General features: G+C 53.3%; 3 protein-coding genes across 8 annotated transcripts; 1 reads left to right on the forward strand and 2 right to left on the reverse strand.

Annotated features, from left to right (window-relative positions):
• The first annotated feature begins 179 nt into the window (after nucleotides 1-179).
• Nucleotides 180-3,269, forward strand: Nol3 (nucleolar protein 3). 5 transcript variants are annotated; one of them, XM_051169024.1, is made up of 3 exons: nucleotides 180-423; nucleotides 2,439-2,740; nucleotides 2,917-3,269. In XM_051169024.1, exons 2-3 carry the CDS (start codon nucleotides 2,446-2,448, stop codon nucleotides 3,252-3,254), a joined length of 633 nt encoding a protein of 210 aa, XP_051024981.1. In that variant the 5' UTR covers nucleotides 180-423; nucleotides 2,439-2,445; the 3' UTR covers nucleotides 3,255-3,269. The 5 variants fall into 5 exon arrangements, with proteins under 5 accessions (XP_051024981.1, XP_051024979.1, XP_051024982.1 ...); XM_051169022.1 differs by having other exon boundaries at nucleotides 181-361; XM_051169025.1 differs by lacking the exon at nucleotides 180-423 and adding an exon at nucleotides 514-580.
• Nucleotides 3,270-4,806: 1,537 nt separating this feature from the next.
• Nucleotides 4,807-9,916, reverse strand: Matcap1 (microtubule associated tyrosine carboxypeptidase 1). Of its 2 annotated transcripts, none has more exons than XM_051169098.1 (7): nucleotides 9,715-9,916; nucleotides 8,383-8,999; nucleotides 8,157-8,300; nucleotides 7,788-7,920; nucleotides 6,759-7,064; nucleotides 6,569-6,666; nucleotides 4,807-5,195 (listed from the first exon to the last, which is right to left on the reverse strand). In XM_051169098.1, exons 1-7 carry the CDS (start codon nucleotides 9,869-9,871, stop codon nucleotides 5,031-5,033), a joined length of 1,620 nt encoding a protein of 539 aa, XP_051025055.1. In that variant the 5' UTR covers nucleotides 9,872-9,916; the 3' UTR covers nucleotides 4,807-5,030. The 2 variants fall into 2 exon arrangements, with proteins under 2 accessions (XP_051025055.1, XP_051025056.1); XM_051169099.1 differs by having other exon boundaries at nucleotides 9,798-9,904.
• A 3,440-nt stretch (nucleotides 9,917-13,356) lies between these two features.
• Exoc3l1 (exocyst complex component 3 like 1) lies at nucleotides 13,357-18,679 on the reverse strand. The gene is made up of 13 exons (XM_051168848.1): nucleotides 18,634-18,679; nucleotides 18,254-18,444; nucleotides 17,954-18,173; nucleotides 16,421-17,030; nucleotides 16,231-16,348; nucleotides 15,841-15,966; nucleotides 15,639-15,739; nucleotides 15,313-15,423; nucleotides 14,339-14,468; nucleotides 14,117-14,239; nucleotides 13,889-14,044; nucleotides 13,680-13,804; nucleotides 13,357-13,577 (listed from the first exon to the last, which is right to left on the reverse strand). Exons 1-13 carry the CDS (start codon nucleotides 18,677-18,679, stop codon nucleotides 13,388-13,390), a joined length of 2,247 nt encoding a protein of 748 aa, XP_051024805.1. The 3' UTR covers nucleotides 13,357-13,387.
• Between the last annotated feature and the right edge of the window lie 242 nt (nucleotides 18,680-18,921).

An 18,921-nucleotide genomic window follows, 5' to 3' on the forward strand; every position in this document is an offset into this window, starting at 1 on the left:
AGACAAGTGGTACTATGAGCTAGCTGTATTGGCCCCCTGATTCAATTTTGGAGCAGGAAAGGATAGCGGGCTGCGTGTCCTCCATGTCCAGCGTTCGAGTTCACAGGACCAGTGAGCCCCTCCCCCACCCCCCCCCATTCCCGGCAGCCCTGGACGCCCCGCCCCTGTGGCAGCTGCTGTTCGCGTCCCCACCCCACTTGCTCAACCCTTTCTGCACTGTCATCTGCCCCGGCGAGGCTCAACTCCGGAGTGGGGCAGTCCGAAACTCTCCGGACTACAAGCACGACTCCACCCAGCAGGGAAGGAAAGGAAACAGATTGGGCAGAATCCCGCGCCTCACCACCAGCAGCGAAGCTCGAAGGTCTGTGGGCCCCGCCCTTCCGCAGAACTGAAGCTCTAGGACTGAGTGGAGGGCTAATGTAGGTACCCTTGCGGTTGCGCATGCGCTACCGGCTCCAGCTCTTATTCCTCCCATCTCCCCCGCCTCACCCCCCCCCCCCCCCATTACAATCACAGCCAACCACCAAGCTGGGGATCCCAGACAAGACCTGGTCACATGCTTCTCCACCTGGAGCTCAGGGTAACATTTAGGCTTATCTTTTGATGTACTGACGGGGCATAACCAGCGTTCACCTTAGAGCTCTGATAATCTCAAAGGAAAATGCAGCTAACATAAAAATAATGTAGCGTACAGAGACGGGTGTTGGGGGGGAGCGTGGAAGTCCAGTGGCCAGAATAGGTGCTGGCCTCACCCCCTTCCCTGTAATCAGTGGTGGGAGACAGTCTTTGGAGAGACAGTCTTGAGGAGAGCTGAGGTCCTGAGCACACAGTGTAGTGTAGGACCAAGACACACAAAACTCTCGGGGAATTGGGGTTGGCCTGGGAGCCTTTGCATCTCGAGGGCTGGATCCATAGAGAGGAGAGGAGAGAGAAGGGTATCCCAGACCTAGGCAACAGCTTTGGCAAAGGCTAAGGCGGCAGGACCATAGTTAGTTCTCCAAGGGCTGAATGGGGGGCGGGGGATGGCAAAGAATATGACTGTCCAAGGGCGTGAGAGGGGATTAAAATAGCGCGACCAGGTAGCTTAGATTCTTTGGTGGGTAATGGGACAGAGGGTGGTGGGTGGCTAGGCCTGGCGTTAGCTAGACAAGAGATACAATTCAGTCTAGGGCAAGTCAGATTGCAGTTGTACTGGGTTTCTCTGAACCTCTTTGTCCATAAAACTCCCCTATGTTGACGGGAGGGGAGGGGGAGGCGTGGGAGTACTCAGGGGCGTTCATCGTCCCAGGGGGCAAGCTCCTGCTGGTGGGTTTAAGGGGCAGAGGCTCATAGCGATTGACTGCAAGGCATCTGTGATAGGAGGCAGAAAGGGAGGAAATGCCCCTGGTCTGTGCTTGGTGGCCTTGGGGAAGGGCTGACACTTAGATGTGAGGGAATGGGCTTCGAAGAAGGAAAAGCAGGGACATTTAGGGCAGAGGAGACTTAGAAGGTTGCTGTAGTTTATAAAACAAAGGTGGGGGAAATGGCTGGGTTTCTTTTTTTCCTTGCTTTCTGGGTCAGGCTACCCAACCCTGTGGGCAGAGTAGACTAATTTGTACGTGATTCTTAAGGTTTGATTGAGGCAGCATCTCCAAATGGATAATCCATGGGGAGAAAGCTAAAGGTTGGTAAACATTCCTTAATGGCTTCTAAGAGCTGGGCCTTGGCAGCTGGGCTTTCAAGGTCAAGTAAGAGATGGTTGGTGAGTCATTGCCGAGCCATCAGGGAACCCGGTGCCCCCCCCCCCGCTCACCCCCTACTCCCCCCCCCCCTGACCCTGCCCCACGCCAGGAAGTCTGTCCAAATTAAAATTAAAACTCAGTTCTCCGGCTTAGATAACCTGGAAGAGTCACAAGACTATGTTGAAGCTGCAGCGTGCTGGTGAGGGAAGGGGTAAGGTTCTGGACCTCTGGGACCTCAGGGTTAGGCGAATGGAACATGGGTGCCTCAGCACTTTGGGTGCAGACCTGATTGTATGAGAGATCAGGCAGGCTACCATGATCCAAGGTTTGGGGGTTCAGGAAGGAGGTATGAATTAATCCTAGGGTTTTCTGCCTATTTAGGTAAGGAATTGGGTTTAGAAAAAAGAACTCAGGTAAACTGGCTCTCAACTGGTGGCCAGCTCTGCAAGTGACTGAGGCTAAGGAGGGAGGTCCTAGTTAGGGGGAGCACTCCGCAGGCAGGTTGGGGCTGGAAGAGGAACCTGCGGAGTCAGGACAGAAGCAGCCAAGGGGTTGGAGGGTGAGTTCTGTGCCCCCGGCCTCCAGGTCTTGCGCTGAGGAGCCATCCAGACTCTGACGTCAAGGTGAACTTAGATAACTCTTAGGAGAGAGGTCAGTGTTGGGGATCGCCAGCTCCCTCAAGTCCCATCCCCATTCCAATCCTCCTCCTTGATATAGCCCAAACATGGGCAACGCACAGGAGAGGCCATCGGAGACCATTGACCGGGAACGGAAACGGCTGGTAGAGACTTTGCAGGCTGACTCTGGGCTGCTGCTGGACGCGCTGGTGGCCCGGGGTGTCCTCACCGGGCCGGAGTATGAAGCCTTGGATGCGCTGCCGGATGCAGAGCGCAGGGTGCGCCGCCTGCTGTTGTTGGTGCAGAGCAAGGGCGAGGCAGCCTGCCAGGAGCTACTGCGCTGTGCCCAACATACTGTGCGCATGCCAGACCCCGCCTGGGATTGGCAGCACGTGGGGCCTGGTGAGCACCAGGAGGGTGGAGCCTTGATGAAATCGGGAAAGGGGGTGGGGTGAGGTGAGGGGCAGACGTGGATTGGGGGCGGGGCGAAGCTAAGGGTAAGTGGAGGGCAGAGAATGTGGAGATAACTAACCACAGAGGGGCGAATTGAGCCTTGAGCACACCACTTCCTCCCCTAGGCTACCGGGACCGCAGCTATGACCCTCCATGTCCGGGCCACTGGACGCCCGAGGCACCCAGTTCGGGGACCACATGTCCTGGGCTGCCCAGAGCTTCAGAGCAAGAGGAGGTTGGAGGTCCTGAGGGCTCTGAGGCAGTGCAGTCTGGAACTCCAGAGGAGCCAGAACTAGAAGCTGAAGCCTCTGAAGGGGATGAGCCGGACCTGGAACAACAAATGGATCCAGAACCAGAGCCGGAGGTAGAACCAGAGCCGGAGGTAGAGGTAGAACCAGAGCCGGAGCCGGAGCCTGACTTCCAAGAAGCAGATGATGAGTCTGAAGGTTGTGAGAGCACCTAAACCCTTGCTTACAGACTTGCTAGTGGTTGTGGACTGGGAAGTGGGGCCTGGTCCCCATCCCACTGACCACCATCCTCTTCCTCTCTAGATTCCTGAAAGCCAGCCTGACCTGTCCAAACCCTACCCAAGCTGGATAAGACCTGAGAACCTGCCAGAGCCTGCCCGACCCAATGCACCAAGACTCTATTTACAGCAAAATAAATAAACTCCAGAGGTTGAGCCTGGACCTGACTCTCCACAACTCTGGCTCTTTGCTCAGGAACGGAGGGTGGGCGTGGATCTGAATCCCACTGACCTGAGCAGACTTGTACGAAATGGCCCCCCACCCTCTCAAACACATTCTACTCCCAAAATAGCCCAAGCTGTATTTCTGGAGATCTCAGACCCAGGCCCCTAATGGAATCTGACACCTGCCCCATTGCTTTCTACACCCGACCCCCAACCCCCACCTTCACGAGCCACTTGGGAGCCTGTGTAGGCAACAGTTGTACTCCATAGAAATCATTAATTAGGCTTGGTGTACTGAGCAAGCCAAGGGGAGAAATCTGGGAGCTCACAGTATTGAAGGAGGGATCTGAGAGGGAACTTGAGTAGACAGAGGCCACACACATCATTGTAACTGCTGTTTAATTATCTGGCTTCCCTCTAAACTGGGAGCTGGGGCCGTGGGGGTGGGGGGCCTAACCAGCCGCAGACATACACAAGAAGCTCTGTACATATCTATTAAGTAAATGAATTAAGAATTTCCCGGCTGTGTTTCCAAGCTTCGCAGATGGGAAAATAAAAGGCCAGGGTAGGGATAGTACTGGCTCAGTCTCTCACGGCTGAACCAGAAGTTAAAATGAAAGCATCAACCAGCTCGGAACTTCTGGCCTGAACAGGAGATAACGAATCCTAGAGGCCTGCCCTGCAGGTTTGATCGCAGTTGTGCCCAGCCTGTCGTAACCACTGCCAGAGACCAGCTGTGAGGCTGTGGTTAAGGGCAGGGACAACCTAGTGTAGGGACTGAGGGTGGGGCCAAGTGCTGGACCCTCAAGACCTGAAGTCCAGTGTGTGTGTGTGTGTGTGTGTGTGTGTGTGTGTGTGTGTGTGTGTGTGTGTTAAAAGGGGGAACTAGGAACAAAGGTACCTTGTCAAAGGATCCTGTCCCTGCACTGGACTCTTAGGATCTGTTGCTTCTCAGCCCCAGCTGGAGGCATGGACTAAATACACGGAGGCAAACATGGAATAACACATGACCGGTGAGAGGAAAAAAAAAAAAAAAAAAACTGAAAAGCAAACCCCAGCCCAGCTGGGCCTCTGAATCCCGAGTGAAAGCCAGGACCCTATGCTCAGGCACGTCACCTCAGAGGGGACCCCAACTTCCACCAGCCCCAGTGAGAGGTAGACAGTACGAATGCTGAAGAAGCACCAATAGGCCAGTGGGGGGTGGGGGGATGGGGGAAAGACTGGTACCAGACACCCAAAGCCATCTCATGCAGGAACAAGTTTCTATTCTCAAAGCAACTCACATTCTGGTTCGCTCAGCTCTCCTTCTATTCCCCAGGTCTCCCCCACGTCCAAGAGTTTGTGTGACAATGTTGCCACTAGTTCACAGGCCGCACAGGAAGGCTAGCAAGGACAAAAAGCTTCTGGCATTGTCTCTCATCTTCCCGAGATGCTCCTGGCCTCCCAAATGCCCCCAAGAAACACCTAGGCTATGCAACCATAAAGAGCTTCGTATTCTGATCTGAGACCTCTGTCAAGAACTTCTGACTCTGTAACCCTTAACCAACGTCAGTCGGGCAGCAGGCGGCCGAGCTCCGCTTCATCCAGCCGGTTGGTAGCCATGATGTGTTCCAGCTGCTGCCGGTAGCGTCCCAAGTCCTTCATGAAGTGGGGCACTCTGGTATTATCCAGTACTCCATGGGGCCGCAGTTGGTCCACATCTTCATAGGAGACCTATAGGGAGGAAACTGAACCTCAGGGCTAATCAAAGCCCCCCCACCCACTCCACCCCTACCCCACCCCACCCCACCCTCAGCTTTCAAGCAGCTAGTCCCAGATCTACTGATAGCTTCAGAGCCATTTTCTCCTGAGATGATGCCTCTGTTCCTCATCTATTCCTGCAACAGATACCTTCAGGCTAGGCTCCTCCCTGGGCCTTTTCTCTCCATCTTTTATCTCTGTTCTGCAACCCATTCCTCTCCAGCCTGGTTTATCCCCTCACCTCTATAAATAGTATTCAACTGACACCTTGGTATCTCTCAGGTTATCTCCCACATTCAACACGAGACTGCTGAGCATCAGCTGTCTGTGCTCCCCCTCCCCCACTGCCCCGCCCCCAGCCTTTATAGTCCCCACAATCAGGACCAACAAATGGCAACTGGGATTGCCATCTTCCCATTTGGGGAGTCAAAGAGATAAAGAGTTCTACCATCTGTAGCTCATCCCTTTGCAACTGTGGCCACTACCTGGTTAGTGTTAGGACTCTGCTTGGTTAGGATAGACCATTGTTGATTCTGTAAAAGTGATGGAAGGCTTCCTCCTCTTGCCTCTCTAGGCCCTTCTTTTCTATGCACTTCCCACAGGACACCCAGTAGGAGCCTCCTAAAGCACAGCCTGTGCCACATTTTTTTTTAAAGACATATTTACTTATTATTATGTACATAGTATTCTGCCTGCATGTACCCCTGCAGGCCAGAAGAGGGCATCAGATCACATTATAGATAGGTGTGAGCCACCATGTGGTTGCTGGGAATTGAACTCAGGACCTCTGGAAGAGCAGCCAGTGCTCTTAACCTCTGAGCCTCTCCAGCCCCCTGTGCCACATTTTTACTATAGCCCCTCCAGCTCCCTTTTGCTTCTGATGAGGTTGGCATTCCTCAACCCAGTACAGACAAGATACTCAGGACTTTGGTCCCTGGCCATTTCTCTTCCCAAGAACTTCCTGACTGCTCCCAGTCTTGGAGCACTCACCTCCTTTGAAACACACGCATGTGCCTGCAGGCAAGGTCACACCTCACCTGGGTTACCAAAATTTTGTTTCATTTTTGTCGGTTTTTTTTTTTTTTTTTTTTTTTTTTGGTTTTTCGAGATAGGGTTTCTCTATGTGTAGGCTGTCCTGGACTCACTTTTGTAGACCAGGCTGGCCTTGAACTCACAGCGATCTGCCTGCCTCTGCCTCGCGAGTGCTCCACCATGCCCGGCCATTTTTGTCTTCTTACTTCCACCCAAGTTCCAAGAGAGGCCTGATGTCCAGGCCTTCACTGAGCATGTGTCAGAGGTGCAAGGAGGAAGAGCTAACTGGGGCCTCTGGGTACGCGGCCACTTACCTTGCCCAGCAAGGTCAGCATCGGAAAATCGATGGTCTCTCGGTGCCTCAGGATACGCAGAATGCCGTCCAGGTACACCTGGTCCTTGCTGAAGCAGCCTGCGAGAAGGAGAACCAACGGATTCTTACCCGCCACCCTTCACCTTTGCCCAAGCCCGGGCATTCCTCTGACTCCGCCCCGCAGCGCCCACCTGGCTGGGAGGTATCCGTCTGTCCTCGCTTGGCACGGACGCAGTATTCCCAGCGTACGTCCTCATCCTGCACGTACTGCGCCAGATCCTGGAAGAGCTGGCGGAAGGACATGCGCGCAGCCTGGTGAATGGTATAGTAGAGCAAGGCTGCGCGCCACAGGAACGGCTGCTTTCGAAACAGCACGCTGTGCAGGCTGGCCAGGCCCTCCTCAGTGGGGTTGGCAGGCCGAAGCCCATACTGCAGTCTGCCTTCAGTGCTGTGCCAAGGCTGTCGAGAGTTATTCACACCGCGCAGGTAGTGGGTGCCTGTGGGAAGGATGAGGTAGTGGCTGAACTCACTCCTAGGGCCTCTCTAGTGGAGACTCTTAGATCTTCATGCCCCCCAAATTCACCTCATACACGTCATGCCAAGCCCTACCTAAATTTACTCTCACCCAACTCCAGACACGGACACTTCTTGGTACAGGGCAGGCTTCTTTCTACCTCTACCTCCCAACTCCTACTGTGCCCTACCTAACCCTCCTTGAGACCAAGCACATGCCACTCTGCCCCAACATCCTTGTGCCCATGCCAGTCCTCTTGACAGATGTGCAAAAGCTCCAAACAAAACCACTTCTTGCCCAGAACAACCTGGTGAGGGCAGACAGTGGTTGGTGTCTTGTGCTCCTCTTCCTAGCTTGGTTTACCTTCTCCTTAACTCTTCTCCACGTGTCTTCAAGGAGCCCCATTCCTAGGATCTAGCCTGCCACCCACCCTGGTGGGTCCCTCAGGATTCTTGCTAGCCTGTTAGAACCTCAGAAACCTTCCCTTCACTATCAAAGGAAATCAGAAAGGAATTGGAGAGATACCCCTCAAATGAGAAAGAATACAAGGTCAGCCCAGAGAGTGGGCGTGTATCCCTGGCCTACCCCCCCCCCAGAGGGAGGGGGGACGAAAGTAGGGGACTATTGAGGCCCCACACTGCCCTGTCCCCATCTCTCAGCACTTTCCAGTCCTACCCACCCACACAAATGCCACCCACAGCCTGACCTATCTCATGCCGCAGCATGCCCTCCAACCAATACTGGCGAGCTCCAGTCAAGTTGATGGCCAATGTGGGTCGGCTGTTCTCCACCATCATCACTGCCTGGGACAGCAGGTCTTCACTCAGCTGTACCACAACCTGCAGGGTGACAGGGCTCTGAGGCATGGTTTATAAGCCCTGCCAGCCAGTGTGCAGACAGGCCCCTGATCCTACAAAGCAGCCAGTCTGGACAGTGGCTAGAATACCCACCCTTCAAAGCCAGCGTTTACTTCCCTAGGGGTGGGGCAGGGATACGTCTGGGGATTACAGCTGGCCAGGTGTGTAGCTGGACCGATCAGCCACACAGATGGGTCTTGTAAACACAGCAAACTTACCTCCCCAACGCAGCCTTCCTTCTGCATGTATTTGCGCACAATGGACCAAATTTGGCACTTGGTAAGTAGCTGGCCCCCTGTGGCAGCCTCAAAGTGTTCGTAAGTGCCAAACTTCTCCAGGACAGCCTCAATGATGCCAACTGCCTGTACACAGGGCCACAGTCACTAGTCAGGCTAGGTCCCTTGGGTAGTCAGGGCCAGGGAGAAATGGGCAGGTGGGACTAACCTGATGGATGAACTGCCCAGAGGCCTCCTGGTACTTCTCCAACACACTCATTGGCATCGGTTCCTGATACTCGAACTGTGGATTGTAGGTGTAACGAGACTGGAAAAACTTCTCCCGTTCCTGGTTCATGTTGGTTGGCCTCAGGGCCACCAACATACAGGGGCTCTTGTTGCTACCATTGCCTCCGTCCTTTCGAGTCTTAGCAATGTGAGGTAAGGAGGCTGCAGGCCGGAGGGTCCCTCCACCTGGATCGCATTCCCGTCCGAGTGGGGCTTTGCCTCGCGCCCGGCGGCCAGTACTATTTACGCTGTAGGTGCTCTCACTGCGACGCATGTGGCTACTCTGTCCCAAGTGCAGCTTTGAGAAGGCCTGCCACGTAGGCTTGGGCTGTGGTGCTGAGGGAACTGCCAGAGCCAGGGGCATAGCCAGGGACCGAGGCCAGGGGTACAAGGGTGGCCCATTTTGGTTTGAGGGCTTCAGGTCATGGTGCTGAGATGGGGGACTAGCAGGTAGGCTGGGGGGTGCCTGCTCATACACCTGAGCCCCAGAATCCAGCACCATTCTCTCCTGAGGGTCACATCCAGCTCCGCTGTGCCAACTTTCCACACTGTTGACCTCTGGGGACACAGAAGGGCATGTAGAGACCGGCCTGAGTGGGTGTGGTCAGAGGAGAAAGCCCTGTGTCCCATGTAATCCTTGTTGGGTCCAGGGTCTGCTGCCAGGAACCCAGGAAACTGTCCACCCTCCCTAGTGTCCATTGCTTTCACCAGGTTTACCCAAATAGTCTGAGGTGGGGCAAAAGCAAGAGAAAGAATTTTACACATTTCCCTACTTACTAGAACTGTCCCTGGTGGCCAGACCTAGAGCTAAAACCAAGACTCTCACCGTGGTTCTAGTTTCAGTCTTTACCACTCATCCAGTCTATTGGAGTAACCCAGGAGTTGGCAGAATACAGGCCTCAGATCCCTAGATGGAACATAGGTAAGGGAAGCCCCCTGGACTCCTTTGTACAGACAGGGGTATCTCAGTCTCACGTTGACCCCTGTCCTCTCCCCTTCTCTCCCCCCTCTCCCCTCCCCCTACATCTCGCTGCCTGTTTGTAATCAGACAGTTTGAATGAGTGCCCCTTGCTCATGACAATCCCCACGTGAAATTCTCTCTCTTTCTCTCTCTCTCCGCCCCCCCAACACCCGTCCCGTAGGTTCAGAACTGAATTGGAACCTGTGTGTTGGAAGCAGAGGAAAAACACTACTTTCAAAGCAGCCCCTGGCCTGTCTCCTATCTGAGGACTCTTTCCCAGTGGTCATCCAAGGCCACTGTCAGAGTACTCACCCCTGACTCTGTGCCAGGGCTTAGTGCAACCCAGTCTCTCCCCCAGAGACTGGCAGAAGGCCCCAGCCTCTGAACCCCCTTGCCTGCTCAGGGAACCAATCCAAGCATCTCTCCTTGATCCTACATCACACGTCTTCCTCTCCAGGAGTCCTCCCATCAGCCAGGACACACGCCATTATTCCTCCGTCCTAAAACACAAGACAAAAGCCTTTACCCGCCTCCCCGCACAGCTCCCTGCAGCTGCTCTTGGTTGCGGCACACTGCCATACACGCCGTCTCCTTTTTCTTCGTTCCTGTTCCCTCCTAAGTTCACTGCCGTTGTTAAGCATGTGTACATCCTGCTCTCCATCACACTGGCTGACCAAGGTGACTAAGGATCATCACATTGATCTGTAGCACCAGGTGCAGTTGATCCTTTTAGCTTGGGAACACAATGCCCGCTTCCTTTTCCAAACACACTAGAACTTAGTTTTCCTCCCACATCCCTGGCTTGTCAGTCATCCTATCCCTATCTCCCAACCTCTTAACACTACAACATCCCAAGGCTCGTTTATGGTAACTCATCCTTTCCACTTATACTCTTGCCCTAGAGGCCTGCGATCCCGATTTTCGTGGGGTTTTTTGTTTTGTTTTGTTTTGACACAGGCGATCAAACCCAGGGCCATGTACACAGTAAGTATGCGCTCTCCTGCTGGCTTTTATCCCTGGCCCTCACTCTCATGGTTTTAAACACATCAGTTCAAGCCCGGTGGCGGGTGGCGCAGTGGCGCACGCATTTAATCCTAGCACTCGGGAGGCAGAGGCAGGTGGATCGCTGTGAGTTCAAGGCTAGCCTGGTCTACCAAGTCCAGGACAGCCAAGGCTACACAGAGAAACCTTGTCTCAAAAAACTAAATAAATAAATAACTAAATACATCAGTTCAGACTCTCCTCCCACGAACCCTAGATCAGTATCGACACTTTGCATACATATCTAACGTTTAAGACAAGAGTGTCCTACGTAGCCTATGCTGGTCTTCCTGCCTCAATCTCTCTGGTCCCAGGTCAGTATTGAGCCAACATACCTGACCTTCAAGATACTTTTATTATTTAGTAGGTACCTTAAACTGAATGTGCCTATTGTATAAAATGGCACCTCCCCCCATAGAATAGAATGGGTCTCTTTCTTAGTATCCTAAAAACTGCATAAATACCATACTATTAGAAAAAAATGCCCCAGGTACATATACACGTTAGAGACAGAGAGAGACAGATACAGAGAGACAGAGAGCAGGAAGGAGGGAGATTTTGGGTGCTGAGTGAGTAGGGAGGTGGAGACGGTCTGGGGGGAGTTGGGCAAGGATAAAAATATGATCAAAATACAAGAAAATGTTTTAATAAAGTTTAAAAGCAGAAGAAAAGCTGCCCTTGGTGAGAGTGGTACATGACACTGTAATCCCAGAACTCTTGGGGCTGAAACAGGAAAACTGGGAAGCCCAGGAAGCTTAGGCTACATAGCAATACCTGTCTTAAAAAGCTTTGAAAAGAGAGAATGAGGGCTGGAGGGATAGCTCAGCAGTTAAGGGCACTGGCTGCTTGTCCAGAGGTCCTGAGTTCAATTCCCAGAAACCACATGGCAGCTCACAACCACCTATAATGAAATTTGATGCCCTCTTCTGTCATGCGGTCATACATGCAAATAGAGTGCTTATATATACAAATACGAAAATAAATAAATCTTTTAAGACACAGAGAGAGAACGAATGAATGAATGAATGAATGAATGAAAGAAAATCAGCTCTAGCAAATCTCTACAAAAGAGCAAGCCTCCTCTCTCTCTCCGGCAACTATGGTTTTTCTGTAACAGTTGTTGCTATCTAAAGTGTACTGCAGTTAACTTCATGTTTGTACGCTGTATCTAGTGGTTTTATCTGCTTTTTTCCTTCCCAGGATTGGCAACTATGCTTCTGGAACAGTTCCTGATCCAGCACTGTAATCAATGAAGCAATGAACCCAAGTCCTTGTAAAAAACGGAATCATAAGGCTGGAGAGATGATGGCTCAACACTTAGAAGCACTTGCTGCTCTCTCTCAGAGGACCCAAATCTAGTTCCTGACATCCACAACTGCCCTATAACTCCAGCTGCAGAGGGCCAACACCCTCTTCTGGTCTCCACAGGAACATGCATATGTCCATACCCATAAATAAAAATGAAAAATGAAAGAAAGTCATCCAAAATAAATGGCTGAAAACAAAAATAAATAAGTAAATAAATAACCATCAAAGACAAGACCTAGAATTATTCCTTCCCCAAATTTAAATCCCCATCTAGAATCGAGCCTCCTCCTCGGAGCCCTCACCCACTCTGCCTAGGGGTCGGCTGCTTGAACGAAAAAAAGACTTCTAATCTCAGTTCTTATTCGCCTTCTTCAAACTATACTTTCCTGGACGCCTATTGACCACTGCATGGGCCAGTTCTTTCATTTCCCCTTCGTTCACTCCACCTACCTCTCCGTAATTACCAGAATGCACCTGTTTCTTTCACGTGTCAGGTTCTTCTGCCAAGAATTCTTTGGCCGTATGTCACTGGAGCAACCTCTTAACCATTTTTCAGGGCTCAGTCTAGGCCTCACTTTCTCTGGGAAGCCTTCCCGGTGTGTAAAGGGTCCCAGGGTCTTGATGGCTTCTTGACAGCTCTAGGCTGTCACGGTTTGAGGCTAGGTCCATGTTTCCCCACTGTGCCCTGAACTCCCCGAGGTCAGGGAGGGTCTGATTCACCCTCACGTCCCAAGTACTCACTAGACACAGAATGAATGAAGGCTAGGTAAGGCTAAAGTCCCTGGCTGCTGAAGGCGGGGTCTGGTGACAAATGAGAGGGTGTGGTCCACACCAATAAGAACCCTTGGAAAGAGGTTAACATGGGAGGAGAGCCAATGGGAATCGAGAGGTCTTGGGGAGGGGGCGTGCCCTGAAAGCCAATAAGAGGTGGGACAGGGTGAAGGGCGTGCCCAATGGAGGGCGGGGCTAGAAGACAATGGACCCGGGAAATTTTCCGAAATCAAGAGGGGTCAAGTCGCATGCTTAGTCTCGGTGTTTGGAGTGGGATGGGGGTTCGGTCCGCGTGCCGCGCCCGCACCTGATCGCGCCTCTTTTGCTGTCCGCAATTCCTGCTCTTCAAAGCCGATCGCTAGCCGCTGAGACCATGGAAGCCCGCGCCAAAGGCTCACGCACTCGGGCGCGCGCACGCTCACACGAAGATGCGCAAGCTCACGTCACTCTCAGTCTCGCCGTAGGGCGTTCTTAAGCCCATTGTGGGCGGAACCGAGCGTGGAAGAGGAAGGAATTCACTGACACGCTACGCCTCTGGGCGGGGTGTCGTCCTAGACTTTCCCTTCCCCAAGTTTCCGGGCTTCTAAAGAGACTAGTGAGGGTGGTGGAGGCACTGTAGCCAGCCGTTGGATACGTGGGTACTGAGAACTCCACAGGAACCAAGGGTTCGGGGGACGCAGTCCACAAAAAGAACAGATGCCCGCATAGGCGAGATGCTGACAGAATACTAGGACTGCAGTCAGGATTAGATATGCCTGCCACTGTACATGGACCCCTAATTTCACCGCTGCTTTCAACACCCGCGTGCTCCAACACAGATTCAGACGTGCGGTAGACGTGGCTTTATTACGCAGACAAATAGGTGTCAGGAGCAGGGACTCGAAGGGAGGCAGGAGGACAGAGAAGGCGTAGGCGTCGGTACCAGGCTGAAGAGTGCCCGGCGGCCAGTGGAAGGTGAGGGCGGTGGGCCGGCCTGCAGCGAGCTGAGTGCTGCCTGGCGATGCTCTCGGGACACGTCCCCGCGCAGGTCCAAGAGGGCGGAGACATGATCCTCGCTGCAAGAATACCACCACTTGCGTGAGTCTGGTCCTTGTTCTCCTGAGCCCCTCCTCCTGTTTCCCCCCACCTTTCCTCCCACCCCCCCCCCCCCCCCGCACCTCACGTCAGGAAATTGCTGTCTCAGGCCTGCCACCTCCAGGCCAAGCAGCGTGGGGTCGTGAAGGTTGAGCAGTTCACTCAGCGAAAGCAGCACCGGCGCGCAATGAGCGCTCTCCTCCAAGCCCTGAACACGTTAGAACAGGGTTTCTAGCCGGTCCTGAGCTCCTACCGAGAGTCTCGGCTGTCTGCCCTCCCAATGAACTCTCACCAAACCAAGAAAAAGCTCCTTAAGCTGGGCGGCATCGTGCCTAAGGCGCTCAGCCGCCTGGGTCCGCTCGTCCGCACCTCGGCACACGAGGCGGCCCTGCATCAGCGCGCGTAGGTATTGCAACACCACGGTTCGTTCCGCCTCTGCCAGCAGCAGCTGCAGGACAGTAACCAATTTGAGTATAGATTGCCATCATCACTGCCCCCAGCTTTCCGCTCCCCGCCCCACCTGAACAGCAGGCTTCCGCACGCGCCCGAAGTCCTGGCAGAAGTGCGAAGTCTGTGCACACACGCCGTCCAGCAACTCAGAACTCAATAGCCACTGGCGCGAGGGCAGAGCGGCGAACAGGGGCTAAGGAAAGCGTAGCAGAGACGGGGCTCGAGAAATGATCCGGATCCCGTAGAGACCACCATAAATATACCGTGTTTCCCTTCATATTACCATCCTCACCTGGAGCTCAACCTGCAGTGCTTCCAATACCAGGCGACAGACCCTCCTCAGTACGTCGTCCAGCGCGGCCTCTACTGGAGCTAAGATCCCGGAAGCTTCCCCGTCAGGCAGCAGGACTGATACCGAAGATCTGAACCAACCGTAAGTACTACTTCAGGACCAAGGCCAAGGCTCTCAGGGCCCTCCAGTAGTCATCCATTTTGGCGCCACCTTGTGGTCCAAAGTGTCCGGTAGGAGAGGAGACGGGAAGGGCGGCTCTGAATTTATGGTCTCAGGTACTCTGAAAGGCTAGGACAGGAATGCCCAGAGCCCTGTCTTGTCCTTTCCTGTTATTTTGTTTTTCGGAGGGGAGCTAATCTTAGTCAAGAGGGAGTAAAACTCCTCAGCTTGTATGTCTGTCCTCCCTGTACCAACTACAAATAGCATAATACTCAAGGAGCTAGCCAGTTTGACGTCGGCCTGCACTACGGAGTGCCACTCTCGTCTCAGAGCAGGAGGAAGAGTGGGAGGAAAATTTTCTTATTCATAGCTGCAATCTCAGACATATATAGACATATCAGACATCTAATATAGACTAGAGCCTTGATAAATACTTGCCGAAAGAATGTGGTAGTTATTTGACATCTTTATCTCATATGATTCTCCGACTATTTTATTGTTACCCAAATAATACGAATAAGAAAAGTTCCTGGGTGTGGTGGCGCACTCCTTTAATCCCAGCATTCAGGAGGCAGAGGCAGGCGGATCGCTGTGAGTTCAAGGTCAGCCTGGTCTACAAGGTGAGTCCAGGACAGCCAATGCTAACACAGAGAGACCCTGTCTCGAAAAACAAAAAAAGACAAGTGACAAGTACCTTGCTGTACAACTAGCAATTGGCAGAACTAGGATTGGAACCCCCATCTTTGTGTGGTTCTAATGTGGGTGGCATCCATGTGACACAGATACTCAGAAGGGTCTTAGTGAAAGTGTAGTACCTCAGTTCGGACTGGTGGTTAAGGGCAGCCAGTAGGTAGGGCACGTAGTGAGGGGCCACAGCTTCTCCCCTGAGATGGCCTCGAGAGAAGCGGATCAGAGCGTCACTGAAACTGAAGATGGGGGCGGGGAGAGTTTGCTTGGGTTTGCTGTTACTCTGGCATCCCCCAGAACTGTTGTCCCACGTTCAAGTCCTTGTTTAAAGGAACCCTTCCCCCACTGGCCTGTCCTATTCACTCAGAGCCCTTTTGGCTGTCTGGGAGCACAACCGGAGATTGTAAATGCACCCTTCCCCCCCCACACCCCCACCCCACCCCGCTTGGCAAACCTCCTCAAGAACGCGCCCAGCTCTAACAGAGCCATGTCGCACACCCGGCGATGCAGCGAGTCACTGATCATGCTGGTCACTCGGATGTTTTCAGCCAGGATCTACAGACAGGGAGGAGCAGCCTTTAGAAATCCCCAGGGCAGGCCCCATCTCCCCTTTCCTTTGTGGGAGCCACCCACATACCTGGGTACTTCTCACCCACCTGCAGGACAATGGCTGGCATTGGTGAGTGGTAGAAACCAGATGGGTCTGCGTTGGGCTCCTGCTCCCTGTTCCACTCGGCTACCTCCCCGACTAGTGCCTTCTTCAGCCACTGAGCCACACTTACCTGGCAAGAAAGGATAAGGCATCAGAGTACCAATGATAAGACATTCAACTAGCCGGGCGTGGTGGCGCATGCCTTTAATCCCAGCACTCAGGGAGGCAGAGGCAGGTGGATCGCTGTGAGTTCGAGGCCAGCCTGGTCTACAAAGTGAGTCCAGGACAGCTAAGGCTACACAGAGAAACCTTGTCTTGAAAAACAAAAACAAAAAAACAAACCAAAAACAACAACAACAAAAACCATTCAACTAAGGCAGCAGTCACTCGTCACCTGGACCTGGGCCACAAATGCTGCCTCCAGCTGCTCAATGTCCTCCGAGGTCAGGAGGGGTTCTAGTTGTGACACGTCAGCCTCAGGCCCCAGGTCCAAGTGTCCCATCATTTCCTTCCTAGAGATAGATAGCAGGATGTCATACTGAGCCTCCAATCTCCCCACTTCCCACTTCTCCAAGAACACTCACCCCATGTATACATGCAATGCCCAGTGCAGCAAGGCAAAGGTGTCAGCAGCTCCCAGCTCAGGCCCTGAAAGGAGTTGCCGCACACTTCTGCGCAGGCCGTTGTGCAGGGTGTGGGCCCATAGCTGAACCACGTGGTAGTTTGGTGGGCAGCAGGGTGCCACTAGTGCCTCCGCCGTTGCCAGCTCAGCAGGCAAGGCTACCTGCAGAGCCTCAAGCCACCCTGCCAGGGCTCCTGGTTCAGGTAGCACAGGCGATGAGAAGTGTACCCGCTCCAGGCCCTCCTGTAGTGCCCGAAGACATCGCTGCCGCCAGTCTCGGGGTGTCTGCTCCAGGACTGTACGCTCGGTCTCCACCTCTGCCACACGAACAGCAGCTACCAGCAGGGCTGGATCCTCACGTGCCAGCCGTCCTGCAGCCCCTGCGGCGGCCTCCACAGCTTGGCCCAGTGCCTCAGCCAGAAGGCCCAGGCCCTGGAAGATGGGCAACTCCTGCCCTCCTAGGGGTGTCCATGTCTCCCCTTGCAGCTGCTCTAGCTCCCGCAGGCTCACATATGCCTCCAAGAATCGCTGAGCATCTATCAGGGTCTGCGTGTGGGCCATGGCAGCTGGCACTAATGAAGAAAGAAGGTGGCTTGAGGCCTCAGCCTTCCCACCTGTGCCACTGGTACAGCAAGGGATACTGAGGTCTTGAGACTGCTGTGGTGGGTTAAATATTTACTAATAAGCACTGAAAAGCATTGGTTAATCTGAATATCCAGACTAAGGCCTGGAGTTGGGCCATATGTCAACCCCTGAGCCAATAGAACATGAAATCAAGAATACTGGGGAGGTGGGTGGCCGAGTAGAGAGATGGCTCAGTGGTTATGAGCACTTGCTGCTGCTCTTTTGCAGAGGCCCTGGGTTTGATTCCTGGCACTGATGTGGCAGCTCACAGCTGCCTATAACTCCAGTTCCAGGGGGATCTAAGTCCTTTTCTGACCCCTGCATGTACCAGGCACTCAAACATTCACTTAAAATACAAGTCTTGAAAAAGAATGCCAGAGGCAGACAAAATAACAAAAGAAATGGGAAGCCACTGTAATTGCTATTCACCCACCTTTTTAGGGAAATATTTATAAACATAGCTACATTTATACTGGTATTTATATGCATATATATGTGTGTGTGTGTGTGGATGCAAGTATATATTGTACTTTATATATATGTGTAATTTGGGGGGATGTCTGGGATTGAATTTAGGGCCCTGCACATACTAAGCACATGATCTACCAGAGCTACAGCCAAAGCCCTCCCAGGTTGGAAGTCACAGTGTTCACAGCCACAGAATGTACTTTCCACGCTGACTTTAACAGCCCCAGCTGTTAAACCCCAGGATGAGCTGATCATGCCTTTTTCATATACTCTTTGAAGCTGATTCCTCTCTGGGATGTCCCTGGCGGTGCACCTCTGCACACAATTCCTTTCCTAAAGTTCCAGACGTTGATCAGTAGGGGTGTTTGTGGACTACTAGAAGGGGCCCCTGCACCCCACGCACCTGCTTGTAGTCTTGGCAGCAACCGAGTCAGGACCTGAAGTTGCTTGTGCTGGACAACACATTCCCTCAGGGGCTTCAGCGTTTGTGAGGTCTGAGACAAACCCTGGAGTAAGTGATGGGCCTGGCTCAGGGCTTCCCGGGTTCCCCGCACAGCCTCGAGGGCTCGGGCCAGTTGCCACACGCCGGTCTGAACACCTTCCAGGTATGACTGCACCACTGACTGTAGAGAGAGTTACCTAGCAAGGCCTGGCCAGCACTGCAGCCCACTCCCACACTACCGCTCCCCTGTCCTATACCCACCTTGATCCGTGCTTCCAAGGAGTAGTTTCGCTGTACTTCACGGCTGCGGTACTGGGCCAGCCTGGCCAGCTGTTCTGGCCGGTAGAAGATGCCTGAAGCCCACTTGAGTGCTGCACCCCGAGCCAGCTGTTCTGCCCTCTCTTGCTCTGGCCACTCAGGCCCTGGGCAGGAAGAGTCTGGGCAGTCGTGTCAGTCAGGGATGGCCTGTGGCTAACAAACTTGCTGCCCTTCTGTTTCCTCGGCCTATCCCCAGGACAGCCCACTCTTAACTATCCTACAGAGCTCTAGCCGGACCTGGCAGGAAAACCCAACCCCACTTTTACCATTTCTTTTTCTTGCCATCATTCTTCCCCCAAGCCCAGATAGCAAGGCTCTCATACCAGGACAAAGTGTGGGCTGTATTTCGTCCTTGGCTGCTGAGTCCATGGTGTGCCCTGGGGAGCTGGAGTTTCGGTAGGAGTTAGAGTGAGAGCCCGGAAGAGATCAGGCACAGTGGATGTTCCTTTGGGCCCTCTGGGGAGAGAGCAAGGTCCCTGCCTAGCCTCTTCAGGAAATAAGAGAGAAGGTAGTACAATAGAAATGGGATACCTGGGAGGCCTTGGCCCTACAGGGTTCTGAGTTGTGCCTCTGCCAATGCCAAGTGTGAGAGCACGCAAAAAGGGCCTACC

Source organism: Acomys russatus, chromosome 26 (assembly GCF_903995435.1).
Source record: "Acomys russatus chromosome 26, mAcoRus1.1, whole genome shotgun sequence".
NCBI lineage: Eukaryota > Metazoa > Chordata > Mammalia > Rodentia > Muridae > Acomys > Acomys russatus.

What these genes read in the sequence shown, in the direction of transcription:
- Nol3 (XM_051169024.1), top strand. Translation starts at nt 2,446, where the DNA reads ATGGGCAACGCACAGGAGAGGCCATCGGAGACCATTGACCGGGAACGG. An exon ending in TTGGCAGCACGTGGGGCCTG is followed by an intron (nt 2,741 to 2,916) that starts GTGAGCACCAGG and finishes TTCCTCCCCTAG; the next exon opens with GCTACCGGGACCGCAGCTAT.
- Matcap1 (XM_051169098.1), bottom strand. Translation starts at nt 9,871, where the DNA reads ATGGGAGGACTCCTGGAGAGGAAGACGTGTGATGTAGGATCAAGGAGA. An exon ending in AGGAAGGCTGCGTTGGGGAG is followed by an intron (nt 7,921 to 8,156) that starts GTAAGTTTGCTG and finishes GTCACCCTGCAG; the next exon opens with GTTGTGGTACAGCTGAGTGA. An exon ending in GACGGATACCTCCCAGCCAG is followed by an intron (nt 6,667 to 6,758) that starts GTGGGCGCTGCG and finishes TCCTTCTCGCAG; the next exon opens with GCTGCTTCAGCAAGGACCAG.
- Exoc3l1 (XM_051168848.1), bottom strand. Translation starts at nt 18,679, where the DNA reads ATGGACTCAGCAGCCAAGGACGAAATACAGCCCACACTTTGTCCTG. An exon ending in ACAGCCCACACTTTGTCCTG is followed by an intron (nt 18,445 to 18,633) that starts GTATGAGAGCCT and finishes CCATCCCTGACT; the next exon opens with GACACGACTGCCCAGACTCT. An exon ending in AGGAGCTTTTTCTTGGTTTG is followed by an intron (nt 13,805 to 13,888) that starts GTGAGAGTTCAT and finishes TAACGTGTTCAG; the next exon opens with GGCTTGGAGGAGAGCGCTCA.